Source organism: Neolamprologus brichardi, chromosome 3 (genome assembly GCF_056152115.1).
Source record: "Neolamprologus brichardi isolate AB-2024 chromosome 3, ASM5615211v1, whole genome shotgun sequence".
NCBI lineage: Eukaryota > Metazoa > Chordata > Actinopteri > Cichliformes > Cichlidae > Neolamprologus > Neolamprologus brichardi.
This window is the reverse complement of record NC_142106.1, coordinates 8,755,647-8,775,724: the sequence shown is the minus strand read 5'-3', so window position 1 is coordinate 8,775,724 and position 20,078 is coordinate 8,755,647. Positions and strand designations below refer to the sequence as shown.

General features: G+C 42.3%; 1 protein-coding gene across 2 annotated transcripts; it reads right to left on the bottom strand.

The window, feature by feature from the left end:
• Positions 1 to 15,429: 15,429 nt before the first annotated feature.
• LOC148103377 (nuclear factor 7, ovary-like) lies at positions 15,430 to 16,830 on the bottom strand. 2 transcript variants are annotated; one of them, XM_087839121.1, is made up of 3 exons: positions 16,582 to 16,818; positions 16,129 to 16,395; positions 15,430 to 16,095 (listed from the first exon to the last, which is right to left on the bottom strand). In XM_087839121.1, exons 1-3 carry the CDS (start codon positions 16,816 to 16,818, stop codon positions 15,430 to 15,432), a joined length of 1,170 nt encoding a protein of 389 aa, XP_087695247.1. The 2 variants fall into 2 exon arrangements, with proteins under 2 accessions (XP_087695247.1, XP_087695248.1); XM_087839122.1 differs by having other exon boundaries at positions 15,430 to 16,830.
• Positions 16,831 to 20,078: the final 3,248 nt, after the last annotated feature.

Genomic DNA, 20,078 nt, shown 5'->3' with positions numbered 1-20,078 from the left:
TGAAGCTGAAAACAGCAGACAGGAAGTACAGTCAGTCCTGGCTCCCCTCCCTCCTCTACCACCTTCACTGAAACTTCCTTTGAGTCGTGTTTTTGCTCAAACTCACATTCAGTGTGTTCAGCGTCAGCAGCTTGAAGCAGCAGTGTTGGAGTTTTCCACTTTTCTCTCCTGTAGCTGGACTCACTCAGAGGAAGCTGCTAGTTTGGTCTGAGCTCAGTCTGATCGTCTGTGCGTCTCTCTTTACTGAGGACGAAGAACTTCCTGTTTCCTGGTTTGTCACATTTGAGTGACGTGAGGGGAGGAGACAAATTAAGGTGGATTCACTTAGTTACAGACAGTGGTGTTATTTCTTGTAACTAAGGGTGTGTTTCACTCCAAAGTTCAGACATTAACCTGCCAGAAGTTGTAAAAGTTACTGATAAAGAGCTTTTATTTCATTTCACATGCAGGTCAGAGCATGAAAGCTGTGATGCAGCAGTTTGAGATAAATTGCTGCTGATATAAAATATTTTTTGTGGCTTTACAAAATATATAAAAGAGCAGAAAGAAAAGAAATAAGTGTAAAGAGTGCAGCAAAATGCATGTTTTAGTGTGAGTTGGTTCATCTGATCTGGTTGTGTAAAAGTCACTGCATGACACTGAGTGTTACTTTTGTGTTACTCTACCCTAGAAATAAATCTATGTAATATCTATTTGTGTAAGCCTGCATTATAACCACTTATTCTAGAAATCAAAAAGAAATCAAACATTTTACTCTTAAAATCTTCGCTCCTTTCACCAAAGCATATGTTTTATTCAAGCTATCCCACAGTTTCCCTTTAAGTTTGGCATTCAGCTTATTATGAACACCGGCATTTTATCTTCTAAACAGGATTCAGTTCATCTTAATCCTTTAACTTAAACATGAAAATAACACTTCTGCCTCAGTGTTACCATATCTAAATTATCAAACACCCCAAAAGTCATAAAATGATCCTAAAACCCATTTAGAATTAAACCTTAAATCCCCCCTTTTGACACATCTTTTTTTTTTTTTTTGCCTGTCCCATTTGGTTCTTTAGCCGTCAGAATTGTTGTCTGAAGACCAACAAGGATACCCAATGGATTTATTTTGCCAAATGGATCATCATGGCATTGCCGTATTGGTCCATTTGATCGACCTTTGTTTTTATTATTTATGTTATTTTCAGTTGTTACAGACGGGACAGACATGAGTGAGGGATAGGAAAGGGAGAAAGAAAGAGGAAGGAAAAGAAAAACAGAAGGGGAGAGGGACAGTGAGGAAGGGGGGAAAAATATCTCCGGGATCACCTGTTGAGAGAAAAAGAATAGAAAACAAGCAAAAAAAAACAAAACAATGCAACATACTATACACAACACCATCGCATTAATCTAGCTAAGTATAAACAGCAGTAAATACTAAATATTGAATGTTGTTGTGCAGCACGCAGGACAGACAGCGCACAATGTGCTTTGAAGTAGCAGCCAAGAAAGGTGTGATTTAAGTCTACGAACAGTGAACACCTGTGTGCACACCTGTGTGGATCGGCGCGCTTGTATTCAAATGGTTTCCCCATGTAATGGTCTGCTAGAGGATGTAGAGAGCCATAGCCCTGTCCCCCAGGGCATGAAGCAGGCATGGAGGAGATCCAGGCCCCAGACATCCAGAGGCCCCAGAGTGCAAGAGCCCAAGGAGGACCACCGGAGGGGCATCCGTGCCACCTTCATGGGAAGGGCTGAAGATCCCCAGATGAGGGGTCACCCAGTAGCCACCGGGCAGAAGCTAGAGGGGGCTGCACCGGCGTGCCCGCCGGCTCCACCGGCAGCCAGCTGCGCCAGAGTGAACCGAGCCACAGGCACAGAGGCCGGAGGCCCGAGGGCCCCCCGCGCCCCGAAAGAGGCCTGACCGAGCAGCAGGCGCCAGGCCCCGCCAAGTAGCCACCGGGAGTGAGCTGGCACATGACCTGAGCGCCCAGCCCTGGACACCAAGAACCAACAATGCACCGACCCCTGAGGGCATCAGTCACCGGCAGGGAGTGTGGTGAGGGGAGATAGGCCTCCACACTTTGGAGGGCCTTGGAGTTCCCAGAGAGGTGGAGTCTAAGACCCGACCTGACATATAGACACAGACAAACAGGCACACACAGACACAGACATGCATTCCCACCCTCATGCACACATATACAAACACTCAGCACTCACCCAACCTAGGAATAAACGTAAATGGACATGTACACACAATCACACTCCCCAAACATACTCTATACCCCGGGTCCAGGTATCCTCGCCCCCAGAGATGGAAACGGCACCCAGACCCAAGAGATGTTACCCTTCCCTCCGGGGAGGAGGCAAGCAGACCGCCTCAGGCTCCGCAGCAGCAGGGAGGCCAATCGGACAGCCAGCATCTCTTCCCAGCCCCCCCGCCCCGATGGCTAGCAGAGAACGGGGGTGTGTTAAGACCCCATACCTCCCTCCTCCCGCTCAAGTGTAGTGTTGCTGCGTGTTGCTCTAAAGTGTATTTAAAACAAGGGAGAGCATGGTGCTGCTGCCAGAGAGCAGCAGGTGTTAGCACGGCCCCTCCCGAGAACCCTCAATGTCTACATGGATTTAAAATTGAGAGGTGGGCACCGGCGCCAGAGGTAGGTTTGAATACTCAGACCGTCTACTGGACGCCGTTAACGTGCCCACTCTCAAGGCCCTATATATATATATATATATGTGTGTGTGTTATGAGAGTGTAAATAATGTGGATGTCTAAGTTGTGAGATAAAATTGAGGCACAGGTGGCCAGAAGAGGACGGGGGGGAATGTCTCCCCTGCACCCTGGTGACACACCCGCACCCCAAAGCCCTACCTGTGTGGGTGGGTGTGGTGGAGCGGGAAGAGGGAGGCAGCCGGGGATGGGGAGGAAAAGAAGGGAGGGGAGGGTGTCCCTCCCTAGGGCCAGCTCCCCCGCTGACCCCAATATGCACCCCCGTCCCCTGGTATCCACCAAGGCAAGGGAGCCCAGGCCCATCCAGACCGGGGCCTACGGCAGCAGCACCGCCAAGCCCCACAGGACCCGGGGCAGCCCACCCCACCCCACCGCAGAGGAAACTGTACCCACCCCAACATTCAATCATCTCCCAAACTACACAAGACACAGACACCCAGGTTAAGTTTATTCTCCACCTCTCCTATGTCTCTCCCCCACCTGCAGAGTGGACTCCTGCAAAGATGGAACAACCTCCCTGCCAGTTCAAGAGCCCCCCGGTTAGGCCGATGCACAAGAGGCCCCCTGCGCCAGGGCTGAGCCCCCGTGCACCCACCCGCCCACAACCTCGGCGACACACCGACGAGGACCGAAGCCCCCAAGGCCCAGCCAGAGCCCCAGCACGGAGGCGAAGCACCCCCGAACCCCAAACCCCCACGCCCGCCCCGGATCCACTCAGGGGCAGCCAGGCCACCAGGCCAGTAACCTACGTCCGCCAGCACAGACCATCCTCCAGCCCCGCTGCACGCGGCCACGAGGAGAACAACCTCTGAGAGCGACCAGAGCCACTAACCAGGTTATGAACACAACCCCCGGGTTAAGCCCTCCAGGGATAACGTCTCTAGGAGTCCTCCAGGTGCCCTAATCCCATCCCAACCTCCACATCAACCACAATAGCCAAGGCGGGACCAAACCACGACCCCCTACCCCCGCTAGGTGATGGAGCCGATCAAAGGAGCCCAGAGGGATTGATCTAATGTGGTGGCAGAGGCTATATCGAGACTAATGTGATCTATTAGATAGTTTCTATATTGGCTAGAATTAAGATTATTTTTATTTTTCCAGTTCATGAGGACCGTTTTCTTGGCGATGCATAGGGCAATAAAAACCATGTGGACTGTATTAATTTCTGTAGTGACATCATCCAAATTTCCCAACAAGCATACTAAAGGGGAGGTTGGAATTTTACATTTCAGACACTTTGATAAGTCCTCACATATCTCGTGCCAAAACTTCTGCACTGGTGGACAGAACCAAAGAGCGTGGATGTAACTGTCTGGTGTATTGCCTTGACAGTGTGAGCAGTTGTTGGCGGATGTAAAGCCCATCTTAAACATTCGATGACCTGTATAGTGCACTCTATGCAGTATTTTGTATTGTATTAATTGCAGATTGGGATTTTTAATCAATTTAAAGGTTTTTAAGCAAATCTGAGACCAGACGTTTTGGTCTAAGCTGACTGATAAATCTGCTTCCCACTTTGCAATAGGAAGGGATATTGATTCATCTATTTTAGAAAAGTGTTCTGTATATTTTAGATAATAGTTTGGGGGATTTAAGAGTAAGAAATTGAACCACACTTGGTGGTGTTTGTAATTCAACTTGACTGAGGTTAAATTTCTTTTTTACTATGGATTTAATTTGTTGATATTCTAAAAATCTTTTCTTGTTGATCCCATATTTTGACATCTTATGTGTCACAAACTCAAGATGCTTCACCCGAGCTTAGGAAATTAAAAGAAAAAGGTTAGTCATATTATTTCTCAAAACACCTCAGCAATCCTCCTCTCAGGTATATATCTGCTCCGGCCCTGCAAACCTGTGTTTAAGGGATGAAATCAATTTAATCATCATGTCAAATCTTTTCGAACTCCTGTCTCCATCCAGAGCCTGCATCCTTGGAACTTCCTAGAAACAAAACCTGTGTGTTAACCTGAACTTCACATTTCATACTCAGTTTTCCCCACTTATGATCCAATCTGTGTTATAAGAAAGAAAACAGAACAGTTATCAGTCATGTGTTTAACCTTAGTCCAGTCTTTATCGCAGTGTCCAGTCGGTCCAACTTTGGTCCACATCGTCCGTCCAGTCACCGTCCATTTACACACATTCATTCACACGCATTCACACGAGATATTGCTGATAGTGGAGACTCCCGCGCAAATAATCAGATTCTCCACCCTCAGCAACATGAGCTCATTCATTTGTTTTATTTTGTTTTAGGAAAATAGTTCTTTATGCTTTTGGACTGGGTTGGCTTGCGGCAATCCTTTTAGTCAGAGACTTTCAATCTGATCAGGTCCCCACTGGTAGCCTTCTCCTCAGCCAGTTGTAATCTGGAAAGCCCACCTTATGTTTGTTCTCCCGGAAATTTTTACAGCGCTGTCATTCACTCTTGCAGGCCTGCTTAGAACAAAAATGAGAAAAAAGAGAGCTGATTATTAGCTCATCAAAGCACAAAACAAAATCACCTGCCAGGTTTTCTCTAAGTGCACTGTTACAAAAATAATGGGCCCCTCTTAGACATGTCCACGTCCAATAAAACTCCCTCTATTAAAATAAGAAGAACACCCAAAGCAAACTAACCGAATCAACCCATCACAACAACAACCTCAAAAATCTTAAACACAAAAGTTTTGCCACAAGTTCTTCAGGGTCCTAACACTCCGAAGTCAACTGACATAATTTCACCTGCTCAATACACAGAAAATCTTGTTAAACGCCACACAACTTGTACACCATCATCACTAAATTCTAAATTTTCTTTTCTAAAATCTACTACACACTAAGCGATTTGGACAAGATGATAAACAGACTCACACGCTAAACATGCTGTCTAGTCTTCATGACCTCTCTTGTATTTCTAAGGTTAATGCATTTTCTTTTTGCAGTGTTTCAGACTCCTTTACAATTTTCCAATTAAACAGTCAGTTTTCTCTTTCCCAAATTTGCTAACCCAAATTTTGTTTTCCCACCTTAACAGCATTCCTTGTCCTCAGCCAGGAGTTAGCTTGCTTGTTAGGTTCAGGGACACATGGCACTGTAAACACTTCAACCAAAAACTTGGCCTGAACGTTTCTAATAATGTTAACCTATAACTTTCTACCGACCGCTGCATGTGGAAAATTGATCCAGGTCTGCTTGCACCTAGAGATAACAAACTGAGACATTTTCATTATCATCATCAGTGCTTAAACGACCCGCTTCTCTCTCTCCGGTCAGAAATACCAATTTATGTCATGTATGTAAGTGTAAGCTGCTTCTTCATTGCATTTATGTTATGTGGTGATATTAATTGAGTGTAAGCTGCTTCTTCATTGCATAGATATTTTTATAATCAGATGTAATTCATGCCTCTTTGCACTGAGCTGTGGATTCAAACGGTCTCACTTCTGATTCATTCCAAAAATAATTTCACACGTAACAATTTGTGTATGTGTGTTTTCTATTCATTCATGTAATCGTTAGTTCATGTATTTATTTTTCTCGGTCTTTTTCTTTTTTTTTTTGTTGTGGTGGACAATCCTAAACCTCCCATTTTCGATCCAATTATATCCTGTACTCTCGCACTCAAACTCATCCAGGCTTGACCTCTGACTGGTCGCTGTCCCGCTTCTCACAGTGTCCTGTTTGGCCTTCAAATCTCCAGGAAACACAGGCTCAACTCAGCTGTTTTCTTCTTCACTGTTTCTTCTCTGTTAATCTTTCAGTCTTTTCTTGTAGGTTAACTCCCAGCATGGCAAATATCCAGTGCCTTCAAACAGTCATGTCACTTGTCTGGTTTCCAGCTTATAATTCAAAGCTCATGTTCCATCAGTGGTGTTCATACATGCTGTTGCTTGACCCTTCAGTGTTATAGGTCAGTTGCACTGTCTTTTGCCTGCTGTTAACTCTTCAAGTCCACAATGTTCTGTCTGTCTTCTGTCTTCATCAGGAGATCGACTGTCCTTTAAGCTTCTTCTTAGGGTGGGGACAGAATGAGAGGTCAAGCTGTAAAGTTTTTGGCCTGTTTGTCGTCCCAATTCTGTTAATCTATCCTTTTGCCGCTGTACTCATGTTTTCAGGTTGAGGAGACTCCACCTGTATTAACACACTAAAACATGTAATTAATATCATTTTATTACTTTTTCTTAAGACATTCAGTCTCTAATTCCTCTGTTTTCATGTTGCAATGTAACAACATAATCAGACTTCCTGTTTGACACACACACACACACGCACACCCTGCAGTTTGCCTACGCACACACTTTTCTCTCAGACTTCCTCTTTCTCCCACACTCTGCTATGTACCTACACCGTGTTATTATTATTTATTTATTATTTTGTACAAATCACACAGAATCACTCAAATCCAGTACTCACAACATTCACACACTTAGAATCACTCAAAATACGCTTTCCTAAGAGTATTTTATGAAACATGCTGTTCAGAATCAGAAAGAGGAAGTAGACAACACCCTGTAACTGCGTATGTCCTCTTAAAAGAGAAGAGAAATAAACACATATGGGACAATTCTCCCCATCTTAGACAAAATGTGACCTTAAATGTCTTTTTCTAAGTCATGTTCTTCTCTACACACAACTCTTGGCCTCCAGGGCATAAAACTTTGAACATAATCTTTTACTTTACCAGAACTAGACCTAATCTAAATCCTGTCTCATTCACTGCTGAAGTTCTAGTTCAATGAACACATGTGTCGCAGTTTAAAATTAAAACAGGAAGTAACTCACACCCAAGAACCGTGTGTGTAACCTTTGGACTTATAACTCTGATATAAGTCCACACAGTGCGCCAAGCACAGAGAAAATTCAACCTCAGTGCTTCAGAATTCTCCTCAAAATTCAGAAACTGTTTCTGTCATTTATCTGCCCAAGAACTTCATCACATGGACCTTGCCGGGTCCAGTAATCTTCAGCACATGTATATCACTGCAGCCAGTGAACAGTTTCTTGTCTCAGTGTCTCCAGTATTAACTTATCAGATGGACCGCAGCTGATCCATCAATATCAACACAATTGTGTCCACATGTACACAACTTATTCTTCACTTGTATCACAGCACATCTAGTAATATCTTCAGAATTATTTCAATATGGTAAACATTGATTTTCCTTTAAAATCAATTTACCATTAGAACTCAAGATCACAGCTGACTCGATTCTCTGAAATCCTGAGTCAGTTAAACACCTTGTCCAGCTCAAGGTGTCCTTTTCATCAAACTCATCGGAAGTAGACAGCGCCCAATTTAATGTTGTTACTCAATAACACACATACCAGGCAATTCTTCCTGGATCATTTATCAACATTCAAACCAACACAGTCCGCATTGATTATTCTTCTGGACCTCAGCGGATCCACCAAAATTCATGTAAGTATATCAACCATTCACCGATTTATTTCTTTTCCTCAGACCACGCCGGATCTGTTAATATCAACAACGCTGCAAAATTGTACAGCTGATTCTTCCCGTCAGACCACGCCGGATCTGTTACTTCAGCACAATAAACACTGATTTTCCTTCAAAATCAATTTACCAAGAGCCACAAAACCATTTCTGACTCGATTTTCTGAAATTCTGTGTCACTTAAACATCCTGACAGCACCAGGTCTTTTCTGTCGGACTTCCTCGTCCGAAATTACTCTTTTTACTCACAAATAAGTGTCTCCCAAAATGATCCTCTGATCATAACCTATTTTTAAACCAAGGTCCCAAGTCTTGGTAGATGGTCAATCTCCAGTACGGCCACGCCGGACCACCTACTGGACGTCTCCAGTAGGGAGGAAGTCTACACTTCTGAACTTGACACTTATTAAACCATAAACTGACTCATAAACTATGATCCTGTGTTTTCCTAAACACACATTGGTCTCTTTTCTCTTTTATCATAACATCTCATGTTACTTTTATCTCAGTACTGTCTTTTCTCACAGTTTCATTATCCTTACTTCAAAGCTTCTCATTACTTCAAAGTTTCTCATTACTTCAAAGTTTTACTTTATTCTCAACAATTCAGTTTTACCACTACTGAGCCAGTTTAATAGTTAAGATCATCTACTCAGCGAACAGATAATTTAGAATTCAGCCAATTTGCACAAATTTGCTTATTGAACAGATTTGTGCCTACCTTTAAATCTTTTTAGACCGGTCTCCTGTTCGCCTCATATCAGATCCAACCTTCGGCCACATTTGTTCTCTCTGTTGCATGACGAACCAGGCGGAAACACCAAATATTAAACCCCGATTCTTTTGTCCCCATGACAGAACAGAGAAAACCGACTCATAGTGTGTTAAAATATTGATATTTCTTTTATTCATTCATCTTCCGGAAGAGAGAGATCTCTGCACAGCTCAAACGCCAGTTGCAAGAGCTCTCTAACATTAGAATCATAAACTGTGCCTCATATAGGTTTTATTTTGGTACTTTACACGTCACACATTCTCAAACATTGCTTATATGGCAAGTTCCTTGTTAGATTTTGTATTGTTGATTGTCATTTATGCTTAGAAATATTTAACCATATATGCTTAGAGGTGTATAATCAATTGTGTAGTGATAGGATGTGTGATCTTTAGCAGGCTGCAAAGGCTTGGTGCGCATTCCAGAGTGTTCTGGAATCCACACCAACATCCTGGGAGCATGGGAAGAGGTCGTACCTTCTCTTATTGTTTTATGGTAGGATAAACGTGGCTATATCTGTTTTAGGCTAAGTGCCTTTTGTTTAGATTAACTGTTGGACTTCCAGACCAGCAGGTTTAGAGAAGTCATTTATGGGGTCACACTCTGATCCCACACACACACACACACACACACACACACACACAGGCAAGGTACTCTTTGTTTGTATGTAGACGTCATATGTTAATGAACCTCTGCATATTCATGTAACCTCAATAAAAGAGCAGTGTTACGGGGGAGCGGACGAGAGCAACTGGGGTCAAGCGAAGGAACGGTGTTTGTCCGGTCCTCTTCACACATTGAGGTTAATTATGGAGTTCCACAGGGTTCAGTGCTTGGACCAATTCTGTTTACATTATTATACATTATTATACATTTTCACTGCTATGCAGATGACACCCAGCTCTATCTGTCCATGAAGCCAGATAACACACACCAATTAGTTAAACTGCAGGAATGTCTTAAAGACATAAAGACTTGGATGGCCACTAACTTTCTGCTTCTTAACTCAGATAAAACTGAGGTCATTGTACTCGGCGCTGAAAAGCTTAGAAATATGGTATCTAACCAGATTCTTACTCTGGATGGCATTACCTTGGCCTCCAGTAACACTGTGAGGAACCTTGGAGTCATTTTTGACCAGGATATGTCCTTCAATGCACATATTAAACAAATATGTAAGACTGCGTTCTTCCATTTGCGCAACATCTCTAAAATTAGAAATATCCTGTCTCAGAGTGACGCTGAAAAACTAGTTCATGCATTTATTACTTCCAGGCTGGACTACTGCAATTCATTATTATCAGGATGTCCAAAAAACTCACTGAAAAGCCTTCAGCTAATCCAAAATGCTGCAGCAAGAGTACTGACAGGGACTAGAAAGAGAGAGCATATTTCTCCTGTTTTGGCTTCCCTTCATTGGCTTCCTGTTAAATCCAGAATTGAATTCAAAATCCTGCTCCTCACATACAAGGTCTTAAATAATCAGGCCCCATCTTATCTTAATGACCTTGTAGTACCATATCACCCTATTAGAGCACTTCGCTCCCGCTCTGCAGGCCTACTTGTTGTTCCTAGAGTATTTAAAAGTAGAATGGGAGGGAGAGCCTTCAGTTTTCAGGCCCCTCTTCTGTGGAACCAGCTTCCAGTTTGGATTCGGGAGACAGACACTATCTCTACTTTTAAGATTAGGCTTAAAACTTTCCTTTTTGCTAAAGCATATAGTTAGGGCTGGACCAGGTGACCCTGAATCCTCCCTTAGTTATGCTGCAATAGATGTAGGCTGCCGGGGGATTCCCATGATGCATTGAGTTTTTCCTTTCCAGTCACCTTTCTCACTCACTATGTGTTAACAGACCTCTCTGTATTGAATCATATCTGTTATTAACCTCTGTCTCTCTTCCACAGCATGTCTTTATCCTGTCTTCCTTCTCTCACCCCAACCGGTCGCAGCAGATGGCCGCCCCTCCCTGAGCCTGGTTCTGCCAGAGGTTTCTTCCTGTTAAAAGGGAGTTTTTCCTTCCCACTGTCGCCAAAGTGCTTGCTCATAGGGGGTCATATGATTGTTGGGCTTTTCTCTGTATCTATGAAGCGCCTTGAGGCGACATTTGTTGTGATTTGGCGCTATATAAATAAAATTGAATTGAATTGAATTGAATTCTCTCCCGTGCACGAGAAACATGAAGATCTTTGCCTACTCGTGTATTGCTTGCTGTGTAATTGTATTGTCTTCAATGTTCCAGCGAATAGGTTTAAACTTCCTCTCGTGTTCCTCTCGGAACCGACCCATTTTAAATTTCAAATGCATAAAAAAGATCACAAACATTTGTTTATTGTATCAAGGCTTTTTGACTTTGTCAGGAACCTCTATTTCTACAAAATAAAACAAAAAAAATATTTTCACTAAATTATAAAATGCCCTAGTTGAAATTATGACCTTTGTGTTGTTAGGGTCGGTTTCGACCAAGGTATAATATTATGAGTATAAAGCAATAATTAAAGCCAAAATTGAAATCATAAGTGCACTGTCAGCTAAAACATTGACAGCAAGCTCCTCTCCTAATCATATGAGCTTTAGGGGATTCTTATTTTGCGTGTTTTTTGCAGTATACCTGCACAAAAACAAAACAAAATAAAGACGGGACATGTCAAGACATGTGAGGTGAATTCACTCATTTGAGTGGCCATTTGACTTCCAGAGTGCACATTTACAATTTGCAGCATACACAAATGAGAAGAAGATTCACAGTGAGCCAAGTTCTGCATCATATTTTTGGTGAAAATGAAGGAGAGGACACAGAGCAGCATAGAGATTCAGATGGGCAGGTTTCTAGGAGGAAGACAATGTGGACTATCATCCAGAAGACACAGACACATCTGATCATTTTCTGGGCAACGATGTCACTTCACACATTTGATATCATTTTGATCCAGGAGTCCTCAGATTTGACAACAGAGAGACCAGACCGAGGTCTGACAAGCTTGCTCCCATCAGGGATGTCTGGGAGAGATGGGTGCAGCTTCTTCCCCTGATGTTCATCCTAGGGCCAGAGGTAACAGTGGATGAACGTCTTGTCCACTTTTCGAGGAAAATGCCCCTACCGGCAATACATACCCAGTAAGCCAGGAAAATACGGCAGAAAAATCTGGGAAGCCTGTGATGCAAAAACCAACTATGGCTGGAATGTACAGATTTTCACAGTCAAAGCTGTGAGTGGCACCCCTGAGAAGAAACAATGAAAATGTGTGGTCCTCGATATGACCACTGGACTGCAGGATCACAATATCAGCTGTAATATTTTATTTTATTTTTTACCAGATATGACCTCGGACAAGAACTTCACAAAGGAAACTTCACAAAGATGTAGCTGTATCATTGGGAAGTGATAAAAAGCCCACAATTACCCATGACTATAACCAAAAGAAAGGAGAAGTGGACTTTTTCTTTTTTTCAGTTTATATTAAAGGTCTACTGCTAAAAAACAACAAATTTTTTTTGTCTTTTCTTGATGTAAATATCTATGGGTCGAAATTGACCCGTAACACCATAGATGTCATTTTAGTAATTAATCTTAAAATGAAAAAGATCAATAAAACAGATTTATTTAAGAGATGTGTCCTATACCCCTCAGTAATAGTCAGGTAACACAAAAACCTTTTATTTATTAATATGATTCTTTTGAGGTTCATTTTACAATTTTTTTCAATTGAAATCGAGGGGTATAGTGACAAAAAAAGACCCACAGGCACACACCAAAAGCATTAAAACCAACATTTTCATGGATAAGGAAGCCTAACAAGATAACCAAGAGATGAGAAACAAATTGGATGATCACTTATTGTTTTTAGTGTATTTTAGAGCTGATTTAATTCACGGGTCAAAACTGACCCGTTAACATAAGAGATGATAACAGAAAGCTAACACAAGAGGAGGGTTAAGCTACAAACCTATCACATGTGTCACTGCAAACCACGCGAGATGGCTTAGTCCACTCAGATGTCACAGAAGTAAATACAGGTAAAGGGTGCTGATCCACACAGACATCACATCTGTACTTCCTTCCTGAATTGAGAATATAAAGTAGATTATGGGGTGATTTGAGCCCAAATTTGTTCCACAGCGGTCAGAGTAACCTTATTAGAAAAGAAGTTAAGCGAGGACAGAGCTCACCTGAAGAGGCCAAATCCACGACACAGACAAACAACAGAGGCAGGCAGAGACACGCTGATGTTAACAGAGTCATTATGGTGCAGGTATAAACGGAGAAAAACTAACGGACACACGCCGACTCATCGGCGTACTTTCGATTAGTTTAACGCCGCCTTCCAATGACATCACTGCCGACAAAATAAGAAAAAAACAACGTTCTTGTCACAGGTCTGTGCTGTGAGGCAGCATTTTGGCTTATTCGGATAACTTCAGGGTTAACTTTGGGGTTTACTACAAAGGGGGTTCACTCCTTACCTGGGTACATTACCATGGTAACTTATGATGTGCAGGTTTGCAATCACCTCCCGCTGACCAATCAAATCTTCAGAAAATAGCCTTACTAGGTAATGAACCATGCTCCCAGTGTGGAGCTGCGCACTCTTTATTTTTCTGAGCAGCTTGGAAGTCGAAGAAGTTTTGTTTGAAATTTCTATTCTACAGAGAAGAAAGCCGGCTAACAAAGAAACTCATGAGAAACAAACGCCACAGAAAGAGAAACAAAGCAAGTAAGTGATGATTTTTAAACTTTACTTTTATTCCTGTATAACAGCTGATTGTTCTGTAAATAGTTTGAAATGTTTATTTAAAAAACGCTTTGGCTGCATTTAAAAAAAAAATAGCTGCAAAAAACTTTGTTGTTTGCCAAACTCAGCTACTTTTTTGAAGAAGTAACTATATAATTAATTGCTCAACATTGGTCTTTATTTACTGTATTTTGCAGAAGATTAAAGTTTTCTTACTGACACAGGTAGGATGGTCAGGCGTCCTCTGTTCCTTCACCGTTCATGAACTGTCACTTATAAAATGCTGCCAAACATCAACTACACTCAATAACTAAACGTGTGCAGGTTAAAGTGATGGACGCCCAGATCTGCACTCCAAATACAAACAGACTAAAGGTGTTTCCTTCAGAAACAAAGACAATATTTACAAAGATCTCACAGGTCAATTGTGAGCGATCACAGCAGCATCTCATCCTGACTAACAGCTTTTAGATGCAGGGAGAGCGTCGTGGTTCAGAGGTGGTTCAGCAGATGAAGAAGGCCTTTCTGTTGCATTGTGTAGTGCTGTGGATGCCATGATGGTTGACTGGGTCTGCTTCTACTGAACTCACAAACACTTCTGAGGTATTTACACCTGAAGCCTCATTTAATGTGAGTCAGAAACAAACGGCTCACCTGTGATTAATGGATGTTTCCCTGCATTTATATTTTCACACAGTTTATTTCTTACAGCAGGAAAACTGAACAGAATGTATGTAAGAGGTTAGAGTGAGGATGACGTCACTTCATACAGAAAATACATGTTTGTCTGTTTTGATGATGAAGGACTTCTTTAGCTCTGTAAACAGCTACACTTGAGAGGACAGAGGTGATTTCATGGATAAATAACAATGTGTTTATCAGCTTTCATCATCGCAGTGCAGACGTGACGTCAGATCTATCAAACTGAAGGCCGTCTCTCTGATGACGTCACAGAGCAGAGTCGTTCTGTCCAATAAAGGATCTCAGATCAGTTGCTGCCATCTTGTGGCCACAGTTGGTTACTGTCTCTGAACGTTGTCTCATGTTTCCTGTTTTCCTGTTAACAAAGGCTGGAGCTCATCATGCTGAGAGGGCAGCAGCATTTTTTGGCTCTTCACACATGTTCATTATATTCTGATGATCCTGGATGGAGACAAACTACAGATAAGTGTGTTCAGCCCAACTAGTTGATCTCATTACAGCAGTTTGATGTTTCCCTTTGAATCCCCCTGAAGATCCTGACAGTGAAGCACGTACATAATACTCCAGCCTTTCAACTCTGAGCTTATTTAGTTCTATTAATACACTGAAATCTCATTTGTGTCATGAAGAAAGTCTTTAATCAAACAGAATTCAAAGATCAGAAACATTTCATATATGGAGTTAAACATGAATCATTGTTTCAACAATAGATTTATTGTTGTCATAAACAGACAAGAAGACAACAACAAACTGCTCCTCCCATTCAACACATGTCAGTCCATATCCCAGCAAACGAAATCATCTCCATTTACACATCAAATAGAAACATGAATCACTTTTAATGATTAGAAACTTGATAGAATTTCAAATCTAGTTTGGGGAGTCATTCAGTGAGAAACAGTGAAATGATTTTCCATGTGAAAAGGTGGACAGCAGAAACAGAAAGAAACAGTGAGAACTAAAAGAGAAACAAAGAGCTTTGGAACAACGAGGCAGCAGGAGGACAGCTGCAGTTTAACAGCTTCAATTCACTGACAGGAAACAACATTAGAAATATCATCATCCTCAACTCATCTGCTGCACTGACACTGACACCTTCAACGGACACACCTTCACTTTACCAACAGTGTTAATGTATGGAAACATCCTGTGAGTGAAAGTGTGTGTGAAGGTGTGTATGTGTGTGTTAGTATCAGGATCAGAGAACGACAGCTTTCCTCTGTTCCAGTCCAGATTCACTCTGATCCTCTGGAGCTTCTTCTGGACTGAGAGAGCAGTGTCTGCTGATGGTGAGACTGTGTAGTATTTACCTTCATAGAAAAATATTCTCCATAATCCAGACTGTATGTCTCCCTTCCTCTTCACAGACTCTGCAAACACACCCAGTGTCCACCCTGTACTGTCTCTAACATCAACATCCCAGCTGTGAGTCCCTGAGTTAAAGCCCTCAGAGCCCAGGACAGAGATGTAATCATCAAACCTCTCTGGATTATCAGGAAGCTGCTGCTTCTCTCCTCCTCGTCTCACACTGGTCAGATCTTCAGACAGGATGAGTTTTGGATGAGCAGTGTTTGGGTCCAGAATGAGAGGAGTGTAGGAGACCACGTCCTTCATGTTGTTCCAGATGTTGAAGGTCAGGTTGCCCAGGTGTTTGGCCTGGTCTATCAGAGCTCCTGAGGGCAGCTGTGGATCATCCAGCAGGGGGCAGCGCTGGACTCTTTCCACTGCAGCCTTGTAGTTGTGCAGGAATGAGACGTCTTCAGCTCTCAGCTCCTCCTCTGTGGCTCTGACTGTGTCTGAAAGAGCTGCTATCTCTCTGCTCAGAGCCTCCATCTTCTCCTTCATCATCCCACTCTTCTGCTCCTCTTCCTCCCTCAGTGCAGCCAGCCTGGCCTCCTCTTCCTCTGCTAGAAACTGTTGAAGCTTCTTAAACTGCTCCTTAATCTGCCTCTCTGTGTGTCGGGCCTGGACCTTAATGTGTTCTGCTGTTTGATCAAACTTCACTTGAACTTCTTCACAAACCTTTAACTTCTTCTTTAAGGGCTCCAGAGTTTCCTGAAGTTCCTTCTTGTGTTGTTGTGCAGCTTCATCGATGGGTCTGAATCTGTGATTGGTGTGTTTTTCTGAGGCACAGCAGATGTGACACACTGGCTGCTGATGGTCCAGACAGAAGAGTTTGAGTTTCTCAGAGTGCAGACTGCAGAGAGCCTCTGAAGCTCTCTGATCTCTCTCCTGTAAGAACGACTCACACAGGTTCTTTAAAGCCAGATTTAAAGGTGGTTCATCCTTTGAAGATCTTCTCTTACAAACTGGACACTCGTGTGTTGGTCTCTCTCTCCACCATCTCTTCAGACAGTCTTTACAGAAGCTGTGGCTACATGACAGAAGAACAGGATCTCTGAAGACCTCCTGACAGACCGGACAGCAGAGATCCTCCTCTGATCTGGAAGCCATTGAGTCTGTGAGTGAAGCTGAAAACAGCAGACAGGAAGTACAGTCAGTCCTGGCTCCCCTCCCTCCTCTACCACCTTCACTGAAACTTCCTTTGAGTCGTGTTTTTGCTCAAACTCACATTCAATGTGTGGAGCGTCAGCAGCTTGAAGCAGCAGTGTTGGAGTTTTCCACTTTTCTCTCGTGTAGCTGGACTCACTCAGAGGAAGCTGCTAGTTTGGTCCAACGATAAGTGTGAGTCTCAGAAGATTCAGTGGTGTTATTTCCTGTAACTAAGGGTGTGTTTCACTCCAAAGTTCAGACATTAACCTGCCAGAAGTTGTAAAAGCTACTGATAAAGAGCTTTTATCTCATTTCACATGCAGGTTACAACATGAAACCTGTTGTGAAGTTTATAAAATAAAGTGTCACTCGGTGGTGCAGCTGTTTGTCAGCTTCTATTTCAGACTTTGTTCTGGTTCTTGTTCAGGTTCCCAGCAGTGGGAGTGTAATGCAGTCACACACACACAGGTGGTGTTCAGGTGGATTCACTTAGTTACAGACAGTGGTGTTATTTCTTGTAACTAAGGGTGTGTTTCACTCCAAAGTTCAGACATTAACCTGCCAGAAGTTGTAAAAGTTACTAATAAAGAGCTTTTCTCTCATTTCACATGCAGGTCAGAGCATGAAAGCTGTGATGCAGCAGTTTGAGAGAAATTGCTGCTGATATAAAATATTTTTTGTGGTTTTATAAAATATATAAAAGAGCAGAAAGAAAAGAAATAAGTGTAAAGAGTGCAGCAAAATGCATGTTTTAGTGTGAGTTGGTTCATCTGATCTGGTTGTGTAAAAGTCACTGCATGACACTGAGTGTTACTTTTGTGTTACTGACACTCATCTCTGACATCTCTTTCTCTTACTTTCTTTTTTCTGTTATTTAGTCAAAAATCTTTCAAAGAAATAATGAATTCTCCACACGTGTTTGAAGGTTGCTGATACGTTCATCTAGCACAGACCTATTGCTGGAACGCCAAGACAATTCTACTACAATGGCAAAAACAAGACGCAAGTCACCAGAGCTCTTTGTTTTGCTCGTGCATGAGGGAGAGAACTGTGACGAGCATCGTTCCCTCCAAGTAAGCAAATGAATGTTAATAGTCAAACATAGAAATGAACATTTGCAAAATCATTCCAGCTTTGTGGTGCATCTCCTCCAGGTGTGTAAATCACACATGCAGAGTGGTTTGAGTTCCTCAGAGCTTCATAAATGTCTCTTCCAGTTGTTTCTATCACTGTCTATATGACCAGAGTCCAAATGTATGCAGACATGGGTATAACAAACATACCAGTTAGTTTTGCTGTTTGTCAATGTGGCTTTCAGTTATCTTCAAGGCTGCAGGCCTTTGTCAGCACTCCTGTTTTATGGCCTCTATCAACCCTCATCACCTCATTTCATGCATTCTTCCTGTGGGGGGTACTTATGACTCCTCTATTGTCCTTTCGTCTCTGCAGAAAACCTTTTTTGGAAAGGGTATTGGATTCAATTATTTTACTGCTGTTATAACCCCACCTGTTGAGTCACTTCAGCAGTCTTGTTCATGATGCAAATGACAACAACAATGACACAAAGGAAGACCCTCTTCAGAGTGTCAAAGTATGCATAGCACAGTGACACAGCATTAGGTGATGTTCATAGGAAATTGCTGTCAGTCATTCCCCGTCACCACCATAGCTTCTGGTTTCTGTTCACAGAATAATGATGCCATCCTTGAACTTCCTCTCTGCACGGTCGATTGGAGCTTGGAACGCTCCCCTCATCCTTCAGATCTCCATCTGTTGTCCACAATCTCCTCGTGATTACCTCTGGAAAGCCCTGTGGCACAGCTCTCCATCCAATGCAGCTTTATGGTCATTGCTGTGGTTCCAGAATCTTCTCATGATGACCAGTAGGTCCCCAAACAGCATGACCTTTGACCTCAACCCCTGCTTGGGCTGTCAGCTATGGTCCCTGCTTCTCGCTGGGTCTCTGAAGATTTCTCAGGAGATTCCACCCTTGGGATCATTTCTTCCAGCAATGCTCTGCTGCACCTGTATCTCCTTACTAGAGGAAAAACTTCTATTTGGAAAACATGTCAACCATCATCAAACCAAATTTTCCTTTCAGTTCAGTGAACTTCACTTATCAAAAAAATATAATTATTTATATTATATCTATTTTATTATATCTCCCAGCGGTCTCCAGGTGAGAGAGGGAACGATGTAGGAGGTGAATGATGGCATCATCCAGTCCAGTGCCAAGTAAAGCCGTCTTCCTCTGAGCACCAGCTTTTCTATTGGTTCAAACACAGAGGTGGAGGGCTACGTTTTTTCTTTGTGAAAAGACAACTTAAAAAAAACATTCAAACATGAAGCTTTTATCTAGAAAAGCTAAAAAATGTATCATTAAGTAGTTTTTCAACATAATCTGAGTTTTTGTGGTAAATATTTATATGTACTTATATGCCACAATTTTACTCTAAGTGCTTTCTGTCTAACATTCAAACTGATGGATGCATCAGACAAAAACTTAGGTTTTGTATGTTGTCCAAGGATATTTGGCATGCAGACTGGAGCATCAAGGGATCCGTTCACAAGCTTTATAATTAGTGGATGATCTGCTCTACCTCCTGAGATGAAGCCACTCCAGGAATGCCAACAATTATCCATCTGTTTAATGGAGACATCAATTGTCCCCTTGTGTCAACATCTTGTAGTTTGGTTAATGAATAAATGTATTTCCTCACACATGGTTTATTTATGGCCACTAGAGGGAGATGTTGGACTTTAAAGACTAACATGGATATAAACAGATCATCAACATTTCTTTAATATTTTGTCAATAATAAAATGACAGTAATGTGATTACAGTAACAGTAATGTGATTACAGTAACAGTAATGTAAAAAAAAATCACCACCATCTGAACATTTATTTATTCGATGGACTTTATTGTTACCAAACAGAACTGTTCTGGACTCACACGTCCAAGTTAACCAACCACCAACATGTACGATAAAGAGCAACAATCATAAGTTCATCTACGTCACTGATTCTTTGATGTGCAGCAGGTTTTAAGCATGACAGAGATTCTCTGCTACGAGCGAGTTGTTAAGCCGTACACTAGACAACACTAAACACTAAACAAAGCTCCGACTGTGGGTTTTAATCAGTGTTGGTCAAGTTACTTGAAAAAAAGTAATCAGTAACTAATTACTGATCACTTCCCCCAAAAAGTAATCCAGTTAC